General features: G+C 51.5%; 1 protein-coding gene across 1 annotated transcript; it reads left to right on the forward strand.

Annotated features, from left to right (window-relative positions):
• Nucleotides 1-8183: 8183 nt before the first annotated feature.
• On the forward strand, nucleotides 8184-21248 carry PINK1 (PTEN induced kinase 1). The gene is made up of 8 exons (XM_053920053.1): nucleotides 8184-8622; nucleotides 13050-13337; nucleotides 14766-14866; nucleotides 17497-17679; nucleotides 18327-18490; nucleotides 19432-19559; nucleotides 19902-20138; nucleotides 20949-21248. The coding sequence occupies exons 1-8, from the start codon at nucleotides 8227-8229 to the stop codon at nucleotides 21204-21206; spliced, it is 1755 nt and encodes a 584-aa protein (XP_053776028.1). The 5' UTR covers nucleotides 8184-8226; the 3' UTR covers nucleotides 21207-21248.
• The last annotated feature ends 481 nt before the right edge of the window (nucleotides 21249-21729 follow it).

Genomic DNA, 21729 nt, shown 5'->3' on the forward strand with positions numbered 1-21729 from the left:
GCTGCTCTACAGGTATCTTGTCTGGGTGACCGGCTGGCTTCTCCGCAGCACTCCCAGGCCTACCTGCCGCCTCCGGCCCGATGCAAAACTGCACTCTGCCTTTCCTTAGACATGGCTGTCGGGGTGTTGGGGTCTTCAGCACGCTCTCCTGCTCGATGTTCTTAATATGGAAGGGGGGGGGAGAGAATGCTGGTATTAAAGAGGCCAGGATGTTAACATCAGTTAAAATTCCGCTCAGTGGGGATCTAGATTAGTATTTTTTTATTTGTTCATATCTATATTTTTTAAACTTCCAAAACTGTTTTTACATTTAATGAGAAAAACTTCTATTGCATAATGGTTGAAGATTTAAACTTTGGAGTAGACAGCCTCCATCCAGACTGTGTGGCTTCGGGACGGATGTCATCGCTCTGAGACCCGACATCATCCTCCGCAAAACCACCCCAAAGCAGTGCTGCGTGGGTTGAGTGGGCCCTGCACTACTAAGGCCCAGCCTTGCACCCTCGGGAAGCTCTTGATATGTGTTAGCTGTTAAATTTTGGTCCTTTGAACATGCATTTGATTTTTACAAACAGGCAATAGTCTTTCAGAGCCTGTCTGTTCATCCATTTAACAAGTATTTACTGAGTGCCTACTGTGTGCTGGGGCTGCGGCCAGACCCTAGGGAGGTAGCAACGGTGAGAGGGAGAAAACCCCTGTTCTCATGAGGCTCTCAGTCTACCTGTGGGAGATGAGATCGAAATGATTCCAGCTTTTCATGACAAGTGCCACCCAAGGGGAAAAGCGCCCTGGGAACATGCAGCAGCAGGGATGGAGCCGGTGTAAGAGGGGGCAAGGTGGCCCCAAGGAGGGGATGTTCCGGCCAAGCTGTGAGAAGGGCCACCGGGGTGTCCAACCTGCAGCCCGCAGGGCCCTGCAGCCCAGGATGACTATGAATGCGGCCCAACACACAATTGTAAATTTGCTTAAAACATTATAAGATTTTTTGTGATTGCGTGTTGCAACATATTTAACATGCGGCCCAAGACAACTCCTCTTCTTCCAGAGACGCCAACTGGTTGGACCTCCCTGCTAGGGAACAGGGCTTGGGAGGGGCAGAGTGAGGACGGCCTGAAGGGCTACGCCCGGTGGTTCTTTGTATTTTGTGGAAACAATACAGCAATCTGCAAAGAAGAATTCCAGAAAGTATTTGAATAACAGCCACTTGGAAGAACAGCACTCCTTTGGCCAGAGAGAGGCTGGATGTTTGTTTAAAACACACGCACTCTCATTTTGCAGGCCCAGTGTCCTGGGGACCTGGATTTGGGAGCAGCACGCGCTCTATTGTTCAGAGCTGTCGTGGTATTAAGGACCCTAAGGCTGAGTCCCAGACTCCCATGGAAATAAATAGAAGCTCGCACACTTCCGCTGCTCTGGCCAGCTGCTGCTAATTGCTTGTGTAAACTACAAGATTCTTTAGGATTTCCTTTTGGCTGGGAGGAGGGCGCACCTCTGACAGGCACTAGGGGTACTTTGGGTGCCTGTGTCAGAAATGAAGCCAGAAAACGCTGTTCAAGAATAAGTAACGGCTCCTGGCCAGGTGGCTCAGGTGGTTGGAGCATCATCCCATACACCATATGGGTGTGGGTTCCATCCCTGGTGGGGATGTGTACAAGAGGCCACCGATCAATGTTTCTCTCGAATCAATCTCTCTCTCTCTCTCTCTCTCTCTCTGAGCATATCCTTGGGTGAGGATTCAGAAAAATTTAGACTAAGTAATGGAATGGCCCGGTAAGTCTCACACACACTTAACGTTTTGCATGAGATTATATGAGGCTAAAACCAGGCACTGAAGGAACACCCAGCCTGTTCACTTCTGACAGGTATGGGAAGGAGAAGTTGGGGGGGGATTAGGAACTCTGTGACTGAACAGAAACAACATGGCATAATGATGCATTCATTACCTATTGCTGTATAACAAATGATGCCAACATTTAGCAGCTTGGGACAACAGAAATGTATTATCTAAGTTTCCACAGGTCAGGGGGCTGGGCAGAGCTGGGCCATCTGGCTCAAGGTCTCATGCGAGACCACAGTTACGGTGGCAGCTGGTGCTGTGTCTCACCCGAGGGCTGGACGGGGGAAGGGTCCACCTCAAAGCTCACTCGCACGGTTGTTGGCCGGATTCGGTTCCTTGATGCATGGGCCCCTCCACTGAGCCCACACAGTGGCGGGCTTTCCTCTGAAGAAGCAAGCAGCAGAGTGAGACACAGTGAGCGAGACAGAAGCCAGAGTCTTTTGGTGACCTAGTTAAGAAGGTTACCCATCCCTTTGCCAAACTCTATTCCTTAGGCAAGTCCTTAAGGTCCAGCCCACACAAAAGCATGAATACCAGGGGTAGGCTCTCTGAAATGTAAAAACTAAAAATGTACATGGACAAGGAAACATAAACAGAAAACAGAAAAGTAGGTTAGGGTGGCAGGGGGGCCAGGGGAAGCAGGCCTGGCTAGCCCTGCCAAGGAGCTGACCTTATTCCAACGGCAGTCATGTTTCAGGCAGCGGGGAGGTAGGGGGGACGCCGCAGCTCTGTGGCTTACACAGCTGGGGCTGCCAGATCAAGAGATACGAGAGATCTGAAGGAACCATGGGTAAAAATAGCTAAAAGAGTAAAATATTGCTGCCTCTTGGCTTAGAAGGAGTTAGAACAGGAGATTGTTGCTTTTCATGATGTGCCTGTATATACTGTTAGTGTTTTTTAAACCATGTATACATATTATTTAAAGGACTTTGCTGGGGGGAAGGGGCATAAGGGGACTAAATGGTAATAGGAAAAAAAATACAATGAAGATTAAAATGAAAAAAGGGAATAAAAAGAAAGCAGTCATAGATAGGAAATTCATGTATCAATGACATAGTGAAAATTGCGGTAGGCAATTCTGTTGTGGGTTGGGGGTGAGCTCTTTGACATTCCTTCGGTTTTCCTCTGGCTCCCTCTGGCTCCTTCTGGCTCCTTGCTGAGAGGGAGGGAGCCATGTGACTGCGTGCGAGTTTGAAAGTATAGCCCAGCCCCTTTCTCTCTCCTCCTCCTTGGGAGTGAGCCTGCCGGCTAAGGGCTTGTTTTCCCAGATGGCTTCCAAACGAGGGCTGGGTTTCAGAAGGCCCTGTGCTGGGAGATGGGGGATCAAAGATTTAAAAATCACAGTCTTTGTGCTTACAGAACTCACAGTTTAGAGAGGGAGACAGATGGAACATCTAACCCAGTCTAGGAAAAGTCCAAGAGGACTTCCCAGAAGAGGTGACCTCGAGTATGAATGGGGATTCTTTTAAGACAGGGGATCAGCCTGATGCTTGGGGAGGCTGTAAGTAATTCAGTATTGCTGGACCATAAAGACAGGAAGGTGGACAGCAAGAAAGATGCTAGGATCAAATAGTAAAGGACTTTCTGTGCCAAGCTAACTTTCTTTGCCTTAGACTTTACCCTGCAGGCAATGGGCAGGGGCAAAGGGCCTATGAAGGACTTTCTGCAGCAGGGGACATGGCCACATTTTTCTGGGAATCATCACTGCAGGACAGCCAATTTACTGGGGGCACAGGCCGCATTTCTCAACAACACGACGTCTTGCCCCTCCACCGCCAGCACGTTCTTATCCATCTTGTCTGGGCGAAATAGAGATTCTTCTTCCCAGTGAAACCTCACTCTCTGCTCACCGCTGTCTGATTCCAACTTCCAAAAACCACAGCCCAGCAGTGTCAAGCAGGCGGATTTTCATCTGGCAGCAACTTTGCTCAGTCAACAGTTTCAGCAAAAACTCCTTCCATCTCTGCTGGCAATTTAGAGATAGCATTTCTGAAAAGGGCTGTGGGTAGAAGATGTTGCTGCCCTGGGGAAATGTGGCTGTCCCCTGCCAGGACGAGACAGAGTATTGAAATGGTGCCAGGAGAGAAGGTCGAAAAGCCCTTGATGTTTTTTTTTTTCCTTGTCTTTTTCCATTTTTCCATTAGCATCAGCTTTTTCCCCCTCCATGCCCTTTGAGGGAAGGTTAAATGATGCTTCTTAGGAATATCATGTACTTTACCAAAACTACACAGTCTCACTGCCTGGAAAGAAAAGAATATAATGAAGACAGAAGGGCGCCCACAGAGCAGAGCACGCAGCACAGAAGAACCCCATGGTCTGTCCAACCACCCCGCTCCGTTCTCTAATCCTTGTGGCCACACCAGTCAAAGACTCCCTGGTGCCCGGCAATGCTTAACAATGGTCTAGGAATGAACGAGACTCTCCTATAGAATATACAGTCTTCAGTGTAAACGAGTATCTCAGCAGAAAACCATACACCATGTCCTGACTTCCCCTTCTTGAGATACCCCTAAAAGAGACAGAAGATGTTATCAAACAACCTCAGGCCCATCCCTTGAGACCTGAGACCTGGTACCACCATGGAGGTTCTTCTCCCGAAATCAGAGGGGGCCACATGGAACCAGGGTCATGATCCCCAAGAAAGGTAGCTGGGTGTTCCTCTATGATAAGACTGTATCTCTGCCCTGAGAACAGAGAACATGGAACCCCTGAAACTCCTACTAGAAGCTTCTCTGTGTAGAAATGAACTCGCTTGCCCTTTCTATCCTGCTTCACACTGTGAAACTTAGATTTTTCTACACCAGGAAAAGTGAACCAGTCTAGCGCCATCTTGACCGAGAGTCCAGTGCTCTCTGTTGACCAAGGAACCACACAGCCTACAAAGGAGGGCTCATTAATATCGGCCTGGGCATTTGGATGGGTTAAGCATTACAGGTCTGGCGAGCTCATCTGCACACTACAGGACTAAAGTCAAAGGCTGATAACAAACACACTCCTTAACTCAAAACAACCCATACAATCTTCCTTTAGTGAGTTCGGCTTATCAGCTGTGTACTCATCACGGTAAACCGGCGAAGAAAGTCCTTGGACTTAGAACTAAAGACCTCAGAACGCCTCTTGTTCCCTCGCAGTAAGCCTTAAAGAGCAGAGCTGCAATAGTAATGACACATAGCAGGTGTGTAGATTTCAACTTTGTTTTGTTTTTTTTTTTTAAGATTTTATTTGTTTCTTTTTAGAGGGGAAGGGAGAGAGAAAGAGGGAAACATCAATGTGTGGTTGCTTCTCATGTGCCTCCTACTGGGGGCCTGGCCCACAACCCAGGCATGTGCCCTGCTGGGAATCGAACCAGAGATGCTTTGGTGTACAGGCCAGTGCCCAATCCACTGAGTGACACCAGGCAGGGCCATGGTTATGTTTTTTAAAATATTTCTCATCACTTAGAGATAGATACTGGAGTATTTAAAAGTGAAATAACAATGTCTGGGATTTGCCTCAAAGTAACGGGGCGGGGGGCAGGGCTAGTAGAAAGGCACTGTTAAAAAAACAAAACTAACAAAAGTAAATGTGAAGTTCTAATTGACTGGACTGATTCATGAGCCATGAAGCATCCCATCTAGCAACCAGAGGGGTGCTTCCAGGAACTGTACAAAACAGGTTTTACAAGAAGCAAGGTGGGGCAAGGGAGCTATTAGTGACAGAAAGGAAAGGACTGTTTTGGGCCAGGGTCATCTTTTCTGTGGGGAAAGAGAAGGGAAAGGATTTTTGTTATTAGATTACCTGATGTACAGAGCAAGAGCAGAGCCGACTTCTTGACACCTGTGACAATCCAATATGGAGCCACTGTCAGCCGGGACAGCGTGTCCCATGTCTGTCAAGACTGAGGGAATGGGGTGTAACAGGAACACCCTTAGGAGGGGCCTGGGATGTCCAAACCCACAAGTCTGGACACTTGGATAAGGACTCCCGATGTGAGCGGGACCCCCACCGCTTGTGGGCTGTAAGAACTCAGAGCTCAGATACCCAAGGCTCGAGCCTGGCTGCACCACGGGTCACGCTCGGAGCCCTGCTGGACTTCCACTGCACCAGACACGTGCCACCGCTACAGCCGCCTGGCTGGAGACCAAGGGCACCTCTACATCTGCACATGGGACTTCCCTCTAGATGCTAGCTCTGCTCACTGATCGCTTCTATGCTATCAGCTCCCCCTCCCTGTGTGTAACCTGCGTGACTTTGTTGGCTTAATGGGGATTCATTAGGGGAGACCTAATGAATCTGACATTGTAGAAAGACACAAATGTGTGTGACTTTCAGGGATGCTCCCGTCCTCATGACACCTCTTCTCTCCATGAGCAATGGAGAGGGCCTAAGTGACAGATTACTGGTGCTTGCCCAGAAAATTTCGTGCTGGTTGATTGAGAGTATATTGCTGGGAGAGGCTGAAATTGCAATTAGATTGGATATTAAATCTGCATTTGTTATCATGGGCTTTTAGCAGGAGTGATGCCATTTGGAACCTATGTTGTTTTGTTTTCTTTAATAGTGTAAGTGAATAAAATAATGATTTTGTTGAAGCTGATTGATGGGTACATGTGGTTCACTATACTATTGTACTTTTTTAGGATGTTTAAAAATTCCCGTCTTATATACAGGGAACCACCAGTGAAGGGAAGGAAACTGGGACTCAAATCAATGATTTGGAGCTGAAGGACGAAATAAATAGTCAACCAGAACAGAATGCAGAAACAAGAATTCAGAAAAAGGAGGAGAGGCTTAGGAACCTCTGGGACTTTAAATGTTCCAACATCCGAATCATAGGGGTGCCAGAAGGAGAAGAGGAAGAGCAAGAAATTAAAAACTTATTTGAAAAAATAATGAAAGAGAACTTTTCCTATCTGGCAAAGGAAATAGACATACAAGTCCAGGAAGCTCAGAGAGTCCCAACAAGTTGGACCCAAAGAAGAACACACCAAGATACATCATAATTAAAATGCCAAAGATTAAAGATAAAGAGAGAATCTTAAAAGCAGCAAGAGAAGAGCAGAGAGTTACCTACCAAGGAGCTCCTGTAAGACTGTCAGCTGATTTCTCAAAAGAAACTTTGCAGGAAAGAAGAGGCTGGAAAGAAGTATTCAAAATCATGAAAGGCAAGGGCCTACATCCAAGATTATTCTCTCCAGCTAAGCTATCCTTTAGAATGGAAGGGCAGATCAAGTGCTTCCCAGATAAGGTCAAGTTAAAGGAGTTCATCACCACCAAGTCCTTATTATATGAAATGTTTAAGGGACTTATCTAAGAAAAGATCAAAACTATAAACAGTAAAATGACAAAATAACTCACAACTATCAACAACTGAACCTAAAAAAAAAACAGAAACAAACTAAGCAAACAACTAGAACAAGAACAGAATCATAGAAACGGAGATCACATGGAGGGTTATCAGTGGGGAGGGGGAGGAGGGAGAATCGGGGGAAAGGCACAGGAAATAAGCATAACTGGTAGACACAAAATAGGCATGGGGAAGTTAAGAATAGTATAGGAAGTGGAGAAGCCAAAGAATTTATATGTACAACCCATGGACATGAACTAAGGAGGGGAATGCTGGGGGCAATGGGAGTACCGGGTAGAGGGGGACAAAGGGAAGGAAAAAATATGGGACAACTCTAATAGCAGAATGAATAAAATACACTTTAAAAATTCCCATTTTAAAAAGACAAGAAAGAAAAAAAGGAATTACTCAGTATGAATCCCTTTATCAGCCTTTCATTACAGCTGGTTTGGGTAACAGGGTTCTGCCACTAACAAGCTATATGACTTTGGACAAGTTCCTGCACATCTCCAGGACTCAATTCATCTGAAAAATGTGGCCTTTGGGTGAGATTTCTCTTAGGGTCCTAAGAAGCCGGCAGGGATTGTGCGCTTGCAGAGAGGCGCCTAAGGGCAATGAGGAGGGGAAGAATTCAATAAGCAAGACAACTGAACTTTAACCTCCGCTCTGACACTGTGACCTCTGACTGTCATAGCCCATTTTATGCCTTATCTGTTTCCTTATCTATAAAAATGATACTCACATCTTGTTGGTGGAAAGATTAAATAAATTAGCAGCTGTAAAGAGTCTTCCACGGTGGGTGATACTCAATAAATATTGGTTTCCCCGGACCAGCAATGTTCACTTCAGGACGTGTCTGACGGGAAACCCCACCACCCTACGTCCAAAGTGCGATAGGACAATAAACTACGCACCGCCAGGTGCGCGCACAGCGCCCTCGTGCGTCCAATGCTGGAACGGTCAGATCGGCAACCCCGCCCCTCGGCGCCCGCGCCTGCGTAGAAGCACCGCCCCTGAAGTTTGTTGTTGTGACCCGTGTCCCGGACGCCTGCGAGGCGCTACCATGGCGGTGCGACAGGCGCTGGGCCGAGGCCTGCAGCTGGGTCGAGCGCTGCTGCTGCGCTTCACCGCCAAGCCTGGCCCGGCCTACGGCTGGGGGCGGCCCGAGCGGCCCGGCCCCGCGGGGGTCCGGGGCCGCGGAGAGCGCCCGGGCCAGGCCGCAGGACCCGTTGCGGAGCCGCGCAGGCTCGGGCTCGGGCTCCCCGACCGCTACCGCTTCTTCCGCCAGTCGGTGGCGGGGCTGGCGGCGCGACTCCAGCGGCAGTTGGTGGTGCGAGCCCGGGGTGGCGCGGGCCCTTGCGGCCGGGCAGTCTTTCTGGCCTTCGGGCTGGGTCTGGGCCTGATTGAGGAGAAGCAGGCGGAGGGCCGGAGGGCAGCCTCGGCCTGTCAGGAGATCCAGGTGAGCGCTGGCTTGGGGCGGGGCGAGGCCCCGAGTCAGGTTTGGAGAGTGACCATCAGCTGGTGGGGGCGGGGCCAAGGGCGTGGGCGGGGTCCTGAGATCTGGGGGGCGGGGCTAGGGTGGGGGCGTGGTGGAAGGGACTAGGAGGCCTGTACCGCCCGGATCACTGAATTCTGGTAAATCCAGATTTATGCTCCTCAGGCCCGGAAATTATTTGGAATTCACCAATTAAGGCTCATGTTCAGTGTTACTGATCTGACGTGTCCCCCTGGTATGGGGACAGCACGTCATTTGTTTTACGTTTTTCCTTCTCAAACATGTTTTGGAAGACAGGCTGCTAATTATACCTGCTGTTGCACCATTGTAATGGCTTTGTGTAATTAAAAAAAAAAATTAATGAGCCCTGGCTGGTGTGGCTCGGTAGATTGAGCGCAGGCTTGCGAACCGATGGGTCATCAGTTCGATTCCGGGTCAGGTCCCATGCCTGGGCTGCAGGCCAGGTCCCTGGTAGGGGGTGCGTGAGAGGCAACCACCATCGATGTTCTCTTTCTCCTTCCCTTCCCATCTCTAAAAATAAATTAATATATATACATTTAATGACAAATCATAACACTCTATCCCTGAGGTAGTCGTCATGCCAAATTTATGAATAAGGACATGTGTTCAGAGAGTCACACAGCTGATGACGTCAGGCTCTCCAGAGCCTGTGCCCTTTAGCACTGAGCCAAGCTGTCTGCACAGTTTAGCCAGACAGTAACAAAGCTGAAGCCAAAGTCAAAACTATGAACAGCAGGAGAAAACATCACACCTGACGGTTTTTAACCTGTGTGGAGTTATCAGGAGTGATTGGATGTGTGGGGGTTCTTAGGCTTTTAAAAGATGCTTAAAATAGCTTAGAGACCTCTGTTTCTACTCTACTAAATTCTATCAGTGGGCCTTCACCAGGAAATAAAGCCAATGGGATGTGCTTATAGGAAAAGATTTATTTTAAGGAAGTGCCTCTGCAGTTCCGGAGGCTGGCCAGCCCAGCGTCTGCAGGGTAGGCAGGCAGGCTGGAGACCCAGGGAAGAGCCATCGTCCCCGTGTGAGTGCGACGGCCATCTGCTGCCAGAGCTCCCTTCGCTTCCAGGGAGCCACGGGCTAAGTTAGTACAGCTCCTGTAACTTACAGTCCAGGACGAGGGGCTGGAATGTGGGGCGACTTGCCCAAGGACGCGGCTGGTTAAGGACCCAGCAGTGTCTCCCGTTTCCCGGTTTCCAGCCCAGTTCTTGTTGCTCAGCACCAGAGTGTGTCATGTTTGAGCTCTGGCTAGTTTGGGATGACAGGTGACGTCTGGCTTCGTCCCCAGCTGATGTCCTCCTCTTTGGCTGTGGCTTCACGGGCAGAAGCCAAGGGAAACCTGATAATCCTGCTTAGACTTATGGAGGCTCTTTTTTAACGGAGGGGCTTGCTCCTCCTAAGCTTACCATCTACACGTCCGTTTCTCACCCTTCACCCTCCTGTGTCTTAAAAGTTTTAATTAGTTGACAGTTTTTAAAATTCAGGGGTTTGACTTCTTTTTTTAAGAAAAATCAGCAGATATGACATCTCTAACCCTAAAATTCCATATGGTATCAGAGTAGAATAGCGGCTGCTCCTTGTAGATGGAGGCATATGGAGGGGGGATCAGTTGTAAAATAGGAAAAAGACACGCGTGTGTGTTTAGCCAAGAGGAGACACAGATGTCAAATGTGTGTATGAAAAGCTGTTCAACCTCACCAGCCACTCGGGAAACGCAGGTTGAAAACACAGTGTGACAGCATTACGTTCGTACCAGAACAGCTAGAACCAAACAGTGGTGATACCAAACGCTGGTGAGGGTGCAGAGAGGCTGGGCTGGGGGTGGGAGTAGAAAGTGGTACACCACTCTGGAAAGCAGCGGTTTCCTAAAGAAACACGCGTTGCCATGTGACCTAACCATTGCGGTCCTGGGCGTTTTCCCAGGGAAACGAAAACTTGTTTAAACCAAAACCTGTCCATGGAAGGGTTTATTTTAAACAAAAACCTCTTTCCACTGCTGCTGTGGAAAACAGTATGGCAGCTCCTCCCAAAAATAAAAATAGAATCACTGTATGACCCAGCAAGTCCACTTCCGCTTCTTGGCATGTACACAAAAGAATTGAAAGCAGGGACTTGGAACAGGTATTTGTGCACCTGTGTTCATAGCACTGTTATTCGCAATAGGTAAATGTGGAAGGAGCCCGAGTGCCCATCAGTGATGAGTGGAGTATTATTCAGCCGTGAAAAGAAAGGGGGTTCTGACACATGATACGACATGGATGAACCTTGGGGACATTATGCTAAATAAGCTAGCACAAAACGACAATTACTGCAGGATTCCGCTCACAGGAAGTTCACAGAGGCAGAAAGGAGAACGGGGGCTGCGGGAGGCTGGAAGGAAACAGGATGAGGACATGTGTAGTGGGTGTGGGGTTTAAGTTTAAGGTGAAAAGCCCTAGAGCCAGATGGTGCTGGTGGTCACACAACAGTGTGACTGTAGTTAATGCCACTGAACTGTCTGCTTAAAAATGGGTAAAATGGTCAGTTCTGCTATGCATTTTCTACCACAGTTCTTTAAAAGAATTTTGAAGCCCTGCACGTGAATCGTGGCAGCATCACTCACAGTAGCAAAGCATTATAAACACCCCAAGTGTCCTTCAGCAAGTGCACTGCTAAACAATGGGCACTTCCGCACAGCGAGGCACTGAGCGCTAATGAGGAATCAGCTCCCGGTGCAGGTCAGCAGCCAAAGTGAAACTCACGGGCATTATGCTTAGTGAAAAAAGTCAGTCCCAAAAGGTTATACTGTGTGGTTCTATTTATGTAACATTCTTTAAATAACAAAACTAGAGCTAGAGAACAGATCAGTGGATGCCAGGGGATAGGGGCGGGGCAGGGGTCGAGTGTGGGGGGGTGCAAATACAGGTAACACCAAGGAGTTCTTTTGTGGTGATGGAACAGCTGTGGTGGCGATTACACACATCCATACATGGGGTAAAATTGCGTAGCTCTGCACACACCAGTGAGCGCAGGTTTAAAAAGATGGGGAGCCCTGGCTGGTGTGGCTCAGTGGACTGAGCCACGGCCTGTGAACTGAAAGGTCGCAGGTTTGATTCCCAGCCAGGGCGCATGCCTGGGCTGCGGGCCAGGGCCCCAGTTGTGGGCGTGCGAGAGGCAACCAATCGTTGTGTCTCTCGCACTGATGTTTCTCTCCCTCTCCTTCTCCCTTCCTTCCCCTCTCTCTAAAAAGAAATAAAATCTTTTTTGAAAAAACGGTGGTGAAAACTCAGTAAGGTCTATAGTCTAGTTAACAGTAGTGTACCAGTGTCACTTTCCTGGGTTTTTTAAAGTATATTTTATTGATTATGCTATTAAAGTTGTCCCAGCTTTCCCCCCTTTGCCCCCTTCCACCTGGTACCCCCCTTTCCTCCAGCAATTCCTCCCTTAGTTCATGTCCATGGGTCGCGCATATAAGTTCTTTGGCTTCTCCATTTCCTATATGATTCTTAATCTCCCCGTCTATTCTGTACCTACCAGTTCTGCTTCTCTATCCCCGCACCTTCCCCCACTGGCTAGGTTTTCTGACAGAAGAGTGAGTGACACAAGAAAGCAGTGGTTTGATTGGCTCAGAAACAGGTGAAGGGCTGATGGGGGGTGGGAAGGTTTTGAGGTGGAGCCTGGGCCACTGGACAGATGATGTCACTGCCTGAAGTAGGGAAGGACTCTGATTTGGGGGAAAATGGGCTCTTTCCTAGTGCATCCCCACCAGCACCTGCATTTCCATCAGAATTCTTACATTCTTGTTTCCTTTCTGAAACCAGCGTAGGCTCACCAGATTCCTAAGAGGTAAAGACAGGATCTAATGACTCAGCTCCAGGGATCCTCCTGATTTCACCCCCTTGTCTGAAGTGACCGGGGATCACTCACCAGTGGAGAGGCGGTCGTTCACCACATACTCTGCCCACCCACAGCCCTGCTTCCCGCCCAGAAGCTGCCTGCCAAGCTCTCTGCAGAGGGAGCTGTCTCCGTAGTCAGAACTCCAGCACGCGCTGGGGGCTTGACAGGCAGCAAGGAGTGGTGCGTGTCAGCTGCAGAATTTGGAGGGTCTGACCTCCTAACTGACGACGTTCAGTGTTGGGCTGTCTCTGATGCAGTGAAACGACAGAGTTGGGGGAAACTACTCTGAGTACTGAGAGAGAGGGGGGTAGGGGGAGAGGCAGGGCGGCCCCAGCCCGGGCTGAGCAGTCACACCCAGCTTGGTTGTGTTCTGACAGCCCCCAGTCTTCTTGTCACTGGAGCCCCCACCCCGCTCTACCTCCTCTCCCGTTTCCCTTACGTGAGCCTTCCTGGTCTCCCTGGCTCACAGCACTTACCTTTTCCCCTCACAGGCGGTCTTCACACAGAAAAGCAAGCTGCTCCCTGACCTGCTGGACTCCAGACACTGGCAGGGCTTCCAGCTGGACGAGTACCTGATAGGGCGGTCCCTGGGCAAGGGCTGCAGTGCTGCTGTGTACGAAGCCACCATGCCTGTGTGGCCCCGGAACCTGGAGGTGGCAAAGAGCGTGGGGCTCCTTCCAGGGAGAGGCCCAGACATCACCCCGCTGGGAGCAGAGAAGGGGCACGCTCCACAGGCCCCCGCCTTTCCCTTAGCCATCAAGATGATGTGGAACATCTCGGTAAGGGTGGGCCTTTCATCTGCAAAGTGCCAGTTGGCGGGGGGGGGGGGGGGGGGGGGGGGGGGGCGGGGGGGGCACTGGGTGGTGCTTTTTCCCAGAAGTACATAGGGAAAGACATTCTCCACAGTCTGGTGCCTATATCATTAGGCTTTCTCACCCTCTCCCACAGGAGCGTGAAGCGGTGTGTCTCAACACAGTATGTCAGGGAATCACCTGGGGATGGGCAGGTCCTATCAGCAGGTCTGGGGTGGGACCGAGACCCTGCCTTTCAGTAAGCTTCCAGGTGATGTCCGTGCTGCTGGTCTGTGAGCTGCAGCTTGCGTAGCAAGTGCTTAAACCATCCGGCTTCTCACCTGGCAGTCCTGGCCAGCCAGTTAGTGCGTCTCCGGGCTGCACTTACCAGCATCCTCTCCCCTCCCCCTGACCTGCCGCCTCCGGGGAGGAGGAGCCACACTCAACTCCAAACTCACCTCTACCTCACCTCCAGGTCAGAGGCTTGCTGGTCGCCTCCTTGCTGTCAATTCTTGGAGGACTCGAGGCTTTGGGAAATTAAGTATATTTCCCCCCAAAAAATGAAGCTTTCTATTTGGAGTAGTTCTTTTCCTTGCCATTACATTGGGAGGGTTTAGAAACTTCATCCAGACCTGCCATCCTTTCTCCTGCCCGGAGCATCTGTCCAGGGCTGAGGTAGAAACAGCCTTGCAGCTGGTGCTGGACACGGAAGCGTGTGTGCCTGCGGTGTCTCATTCTGATTTGGGAGCAAGGCTGTTAGACGGCTGCACTTCCAAGCTGGGTTAATAGCTAACAAGTAGCCAAACCTTTTGCCCATGAAACATCCAGTTAGAGCATCACAGCTGCCACTGGTTGGGTGTTACAGCCGTCACCTTCACAAAAGCTAAAAGACTTGATCTTACAGGATCTCCATGCTTAAGTTTCGCAGGTACCCAGAGCTGTTTGTAGTGAAATGAGGAAAATAAGGTGATTTTCCTCCTCTGGGCTTTTTGTTTGTTTCTTACTGAGGGATAGGAAGGCTGTTCTGTGATTCAGCTCAACTCTATCCAGGGGGGGCTTGTCTGGCTCTGGCCTGCCTGCTGAAGGGAGCCTACGAGGACGAGTCTGGTGGTGACCAGACCACCTGTGGCAGAAGACGGGTCCCGTGCCCTGCTCATCTTGCCATCTCTTCCTGCCCTGGCGTCTGAGCCGCCCGAGTTTGAGGTGTGAGGAGCATCCTCTCAGTTGGCATGGGTGACACCTCTGCCCTTTCTCCTGGGAGAAACTGATCTTGGCTTGACACATTAGAGAGGGTATCTGGCAGGTCAAAGCCAATTTTGGGCAGTGTAGCCGTTCTGATCCCAATACAAGGAGGGCTTGGACTTGCCATTCTGCTTGGGTCTGTATAACTCTGGACTCGTTGTGGATGCATTTTAGGCCGGCTCCTCCAGCGAAGCCATCTTCAGCAAGATGGGCCGAGAGCTCGTCCCAGCCGGTCGAATGGCCCTGGCCGGGGAGTACGGAGAAGTCACTTACAGGTAAGCGCCCATCTGCCCACCAGACTGGCTGTGAGTTCTTCGAGAACAAAACCGTCGCCTGCGTCCTCAGCACAGCGTCTGGCACGACTCACAGGACAGTTGAATGCTTACTGGATGAGCTGGTCAGTGATGGATTTGCAGCTGGTAGATACGTCACAGGAATGACTGTAGATCCCCCGACTCCCACGGAAGATGCCAGCGGCTGGTTCACGCTGGAGCAGGGGGAGAGAGCCGTCCCAAAACACGGTTTCAGAAAGTGGAAGATCGACCTGGTGTCTGATTCTGCCTAAGTAGTGCCCAGGTGGAGCGCTGAACCCTGCCCCCAGCAGAGGCAACACCCATTCCTCCGATGGCTGCAGCGCACCTAACGGTGCCGAGATTTAAGAAAAAGAGGCCCGTTCCCCAGGAGTTCTCCATGAGGCCCAGGAGCTGGGCCTCCCAGGAGCAGTCAGGTGTGGTGCGTTCCAGAATGGTGTGCGCTCAGGTGCTAAGGGAACCCAGAGGTGGTGTGTATGTGGCAGGGGCGGGGCCGTTCAGAAAGGCCTCTTGTCCCCTCTTGAAGGAACAATTCTCGCTGCCTTTTGAAGGATGAATGGGCACGTGCTCGGCAAAGCAGTAGGGAAGAGGCGTTGTTCTCAAGAGCGGGTGGACGGCAGCCTGGCTGACAGTGGCTCTGCAAGTCCCATGGCCGTGTGTGTGAGCTGTGACAGCAGAGGCATGTGGACTGTGACATTTGCAGACCTGGTTCCGGCAGAGGCAGGAAGGTAGAACAGGACTTAGGGAAATACACGGGGGAAACCCTTCCCATTGCTCGGAAGTCTCCAGCGTGACTGAGGGCCCGTGCAGGCCTGTGGGCTCAGCACTGCCATCCTCTTCCGGCTCCTCGGTAGGGACCGGTAGGCCACTGAATGTCAGCTGCCTTGGGGTGCCCTGCCCAGAGTCTGAAGTCGTCCCTGCCACTCTCCAGTCCTTTACCCTGCCTTAGCATGTATCCGCTTCTGACTGTGAATCACAGGTGTCTTTGTCTGTTTTTATTATTTTATGTTTTTAAGAGTATTATTATTTTTAGAGAGAGGGGAAGGGTTGTGCAAGAGAGAAAGAGTTGCCTCTCACACACCCACAACCAGGGACCTGGCCTGCAACCCAGGCATGTGCCCTGACTGGGAATCAATCAAACCTGTGACCTCTCAGCCGCACCAGCCAGGGCAATGTCTTTGTCTATTTATGCACTGTCTCTCCAGCTGTGCGATGTGCCCTCTGAGGCCAGGGCTGTGAGGTTTTGTGTATTGCGTTCCCCCACAGCTCACGGGGTGTCTGTTGAGTGATTAGATGAAAGTGGCCAAAGGTCCCTTACCTGAAGTTCTGGTGACATCTAATGCTATCTCAGGGAAACACTCTTCCCAGAGCATGCCCCGGGTGTATTTCTGCTGAGCCTTTGCTCACCTGGGGACCTTGGATCAGTCCTTTGCGCCTGCTCCACTCACTTCCCCCACCTGACTTCTGATCTTGTCCCAGGTACACGCCACGCTCCACATACTGGATTCCCACTGCCCTCCCCCAAGGCACCGTCTCTGCTTGCAGTGAGCTCTGCTGGGCTGCCCTGCCCACAGCCTCCGGTCCGGGCCAGGTCTCCTTCAGACACACCCACACAGCCACACCCCTCCTCTGGGCTCCTGTGAGAACCGGGCAGCACTTTCCCAAGGGAATGAGGCTTTGACTCCTTTGACTGCACAGGACGGGCCCTGGGGTGGACTTGAGAGAAAGAGCAGAAGGCCCCACATGGGCTGGTTCTGCCACGCTGGGGCGCCGAGGCAGCTCTGAGGACACGGCAGGCGCCTGCTCCCTGAGAGCTGCCTTGCTGTCTCTGGGCTGCTTTTCCATTCTCCTCTCTCTGCCACATGGTGTCCTCACTTCTTACCCCATGGCTCTTCTGTTCCTGGTACCTTCAGCTTGCACACCCTGGTCTTCCAACGGCCCCAAGCAAACCTCACATCACCCTTTCACCACAATTGAAAACATGTCCCCGTGCTGCAGCAGGGCTGGGGGCTCGGCCCCTGGAAGAGGAGGGTGGGGAGGGCAGGCAGGTGACGGCCCTGCTACCAACGGTCAGCCTGTGGCTGTTGGTTCACTCAGCGAAGGTTTACTGAGCCCATCCTCCACACCGAGTATTACTGCAAGAACTTGGGATCACAGAGACTCTAGGTCCTTTCTCATAGCACTAGCAGCCTCATGAGGTATGTTACTGCCTTTCCCCCTTTGGCACTAGAGACTGAGCACCCAGAAGTAATATAACTTTGCCAAGGCCGACCTGGAATCCCAACCAGAGCAGTCTGGTTCCGGGGGGCTCCCAGCCTCTGTGTCTGCCACATGGGATGGATCGAGGGACAGATGGGTGGCTGGACGGACGGAAGGACATACGGACTGGTGGGGTCATCACATAGGATGAGTCTCCGTAATGGTTTTGTACTCTAACACCAGGCTCTATGTCTGGAACACAGCAGACCTGCAGTGAATATTTGAAAAATAAATGTGTGAATAGATGAACGGCAGTATTTTTTGTGGCCTTAGATTATCATCTTTCCAACTGCTGTATCTCTTACTCATACATTTGTCCCTTTTGACTGAAACAGAAAATCCAAGAGAGGTCCCAAGCAACTGGCCCCTCACCCCAACATCATCCGGGTCTTCCGCGCCTTCACCTCGTCTGTCCCACTGCTGCCAGGGGCCCTGGTCGACTACCCAGATGTGCTGCCCCCACGTCTTAACCCCGAAGGCCTGGGCCACGGGCGGACACTCTTCCTCGTCATGAAGAAGTAAGTAGCAGGTGTGTGGCGGGACGTGGAGTGAGTGGGATTGGTCACTGCCTCTGTCACAGGGAAGAGGATCCTCACACTTTGGGAGATAAGGCCATGCCAAGGGCACTTTCCTTTACAACATTTCCCATGAAAACAATGTCATCTTCATTTAGAACAGACTTTTCACCTAGTGCTGTTTTTTTTTTTTAAACATCAGCGTGTGGTTGCCTCTCGTGCACCCCCAACTGGGGACCTGGCCTGCAGCCCAGGCATATGCCCTGACTAGGAATTGAACCAGCAACCCTTTGGTTTGCAGGCGGGCACTCAGTCCACTGAGCCACACCAGCCAGAGCTGCCTAGTGCTTTTAGTGCAGTTGACTGCTGTCCCTTCTCTGTGACTGCCTTATCTGTTTGTTCTGCGTCCTCCTCCACCTCTGTGCCCTGCTGACGCCGCCCGAAGTGGGCGTTTTAAGGAAATGAGCACCTGTACCGTTACCGTCAACATGTGCAGCCCGGCTCTTCCTCATTTCAGGATAGTGGGTGGGGATGGAAAGGACACGTGGGGCAAAAAGAAATCCGAAAGCTCTAGGAAGAAGAGGAAAGACCATCATCCTAACAGTAAGTCAGTCAATGAGTGACAGAGGCCCTGTGACGCTCTCCACCAGCTACCCCTGCACCCTGCGCCAGTACCTCCGCGAGAACACCCCAAGCCCCCGCCTCGCCACCGTGATGCTCCTGCAGCTCTTGGAAGGAGTGGACCATCTGGTTCAACAGGGCGTCGCACACAGAGACCTAAAGTCTGACAACATCCTCGTGGAGCTGGATGCAGGTAGGCGCCTGGGTGCCCCTCAGCGCTCGCCAGGGGGCGCTGGGCTTGAGGTCTGGGAACACAGGTCCTTTTTTGTTTTTATGTCCTATTATAAGTTGTCTAAATTTAGCTCTATACACAAGACATGTGCAGTCTGTCCTTCAGAGTGGAGGCTTTTGTTCTCTCTCTGGGATTTGTGGAGTGGTAGTTAACATTCCCAAGTTCCTTTCTGTTGCCCACTTACAGAACCACCTCATTGGTGGAAGTTCTCTTGGAAAAAGTACGAGAGGGGTGGACTTTAGCTCAGCGTAAGGAAGAATTTCCAAACTATGTCCCAGTGTAAGCCCAGTTGCCTCTGGAAATAACGACCTCCCCATCACTGGAAGCATTCTGGTAGAAGCTGGGTGGTTAGTTGTTTGGGAATACTGTAAAGTAGATTCCCATCCAATTACTTTTGATACAGATTTAAAGTAAGTAAGCATGCAATTAAATTCCTAGAGGAACTGGCTTTTAAAAGGCAGTCTCTGAATCCTTTCACAAATAACTAATCCTAATGCACCTGTTCCTTAAGTTTGGATTGTTGGGGTTTCAAATTCAAATAGAAAACCCTTAGGATATGAAGGCCGTCAGAGGTCACGTGGCCAGGCATGATGCTGAGTGAGCGAGCAGCCCTCCCATCCTGGGCCAGGTCCGATCCCCGCACTGTTTAGACTGAGCCAGACCTACCCAGTTCTTCGCTGGGGCTTCGTCTGGGAGCCTGGGTTCCCTAGAGGCATTTCTGTATTCGTATAGCTGGCCTGCCATTCAGCTGGCAGGGGAGCCCCCAGCTCCCCTGGACCAGCCCTGAGTCCCTGTGAGCCCCTCCCACCTGTGTCGTGAAGGTGGCTCTAGTAGGGATGTAGGAGGGCCTCTCAGAGGATGGACGGAGCAGCAGCGGCTTACCTCTCCTGCCCCGTCCCCAGACGGCTGCCCCTGGCTGGTGATCTCAGACTTCGGCTGCTGCCTGGCTGATGAGTGCGTCGGCCTGCAGTTGCCTTTCCCCAGCTGGTACGTGGACCTGGGCGGGAACAGCAGCCTGATGGCTCCTGAGGTGAGTCCCGGTGAGCGAGTCCTCCACCATCAGCAGCAACTCTTCGGGGTCTTCCTGGAGAGAACAAGACTTGATTCCTCATTGTTTTCTCACCTCCTCCATCTTTTAGGGCCCATCATTTGGCACAAGTCCCTCCCCTGCCACTTTGCTTTAACCTGGATCTCCCTAATACTTCTGGGAGATGCAAGTTCTGTCAGCACAAAGCAGACAGCCTAACCAGGTTCTTCTGGGTCTGAGCTACAACTCATTCAAATCCTCAGTTCCTTGGGACAGAGTTCCGATTAGCCCACAAATCAGGTGCCATGCAGCAGCGTAAATGCTCACCCATTGCTTTCCGAGCAGGTGTCCACGGCCTGCCCTGGCCCCAGGGCGGTGGTTGACTACAGCAAGGCTGATGCCTGGGCAGTGGGCGCACTCACCTACGAAATCTTCGGGCTCGCCAATCCTTTCTACGGCCAGGGCGGAGCCCACCTCGAAAGCCGCAGTTACCAAGAGGCCCAGCTGCCGGCACTGCCCGAGTCGGTGCCTCTAGATGTGAGACAGCTGGTGAGGGCACTGCTCCAGCGGGATGCCAGCAAGGTGAGGCCGTCCCCTGGCTTCGCAGGGGCTTTGCGAGCAGAAACCTCAGAGTACAGATCGGGTTTGGGCAAGCACTCGAGTGACTGACAGCTTCTCTGTCTTATGAAGATAAAAAGGTCAAGTACAGAACAAAATCAATTTTAATATGAATTGGAGTAGGGGAGCTAGCCACCAATTAGAATTCCAGCAATTCAGCTCTTGGCTTCAGTTGCTTAAGTTACTCAGAGAGGAAAAGCTGCATTTTTAAGAAATGTCTAATGGAGATATAGTTCACGGAAACAGCTGAGATCTAGTGAGACAGCAGACGTGAAGACACGTATGACAGCAAAGCTGGACACTCTGGAGTTACCGTAAAGGAATCTACAGGCTTGCCCACATAGAGCCGCAGCGGGAGGGGTGGGTCTGGTTCAGGTGGCACGCTTGGTGGAAGGAGCAGAGGCAGACCCGGGTTCAACTTCCTGTCCTTCCACTTAGCTGCCCCAGTGCACAGCGTGCTGTCCTGGCCACGGTGATGCGTGCTGCTGCCAGCTGCTGCGAGATCCTGCTCCTCACTCCGGCAGTGTTCGCAGCAGGAGGCGGCGGTGGGAAGGCTCTTCCAGCTGGGAGCACACTGTCCCCGGGGAGATCTATGTGGAAAAGCATGGGGCACAGGCAGGGAGCAGCCAGCACGTGTCAGGAGAGGGAAGGGTGGAGAAGACTGTGGTTGGGGCCAGAGCAGGGAAGTCTGGAGAGAGGACTCCTTACCGAAGAGGGCTGTGGGCCGAACACTGTCACCGATGTTCTGAGCCTCAGCTTCCCTTCCCGTTGCAGAGACCGTCTGCCCGAGTAGCTGCTAACGTGCTCCACTTAAGCCTCTGGGGTGAACACACCCTGGCCCTGAAGAACCTGAAACTCGACAAGATGATTGGCTGGCTCCTCCAGCAGTCGGCGGCCACTCTGTTGGCCGACAGGCTCACGGAGAAGAGCTGTGTGGAGACAAAAATGAAGATGTTATTTCTGGCCAACCTGGAGTATGAGGCGCTGTGCCAGGCAGCCCTCCTCCTCGGCTCTTGGAGGGCAGCCCTGTGAGGGCTGATGTAGCTGGCGGATTACTAAAAGAGCTTGGCAGCACCTATGTTGTGATGGTCTGTGAATGCCGAGAGGGGTCCGCGGGGAGGGGAGGAGTCAGGAGAAAAGATGGCGCAGAGGGGGCTGCTCGGTGGGAGAGATGGCCTCTGGTTGGCAGATGGGGGGAACGAGTTGGGTGAAGTTCTCGGTCTGTCGCTGTTAACTCTAGCTGTGTGACTTTGGAGGCATCGTATAGCCTGTGTGGTCTGAAGTCCTCTTAGCTGTCAGGTGAAGGAACTGGTGTAGACAGGGGTTGGCAGACTTCCCCTCTGGAGGGCCAGATGGTCAACACCCCAGCTGCTGGGGCTGCCCGGCTCTCCTTGTAGCACAAAAGCAGTCTCGGATATGCAAACGAGCAAGTGTGGCTCGGTGCCAATAATAAAGCTGTTTTTTGGACACTGAAATGTGAATTTCATGTGTCAAATAGCTTTAATTTTTAAAACCATTTAAAAACATAAAAACCATGTTTTGCTTGCAGGCCATA

The sequence above is a fragment of the Desmodus rotundus genome, chromosome 3, assembly GCF_022682495.2.
Source record: "Desmodus rotundus isolate HL8 chromosome 3, HLdesRot8A.1, whole genome shotgun sequence".
Lineage (NCBI taxonomy): Eukaryota > Metazoa > Chordata > Mammalia > Chiroptera > Phyllostomidae > Desmodus > Desmodus rotundus.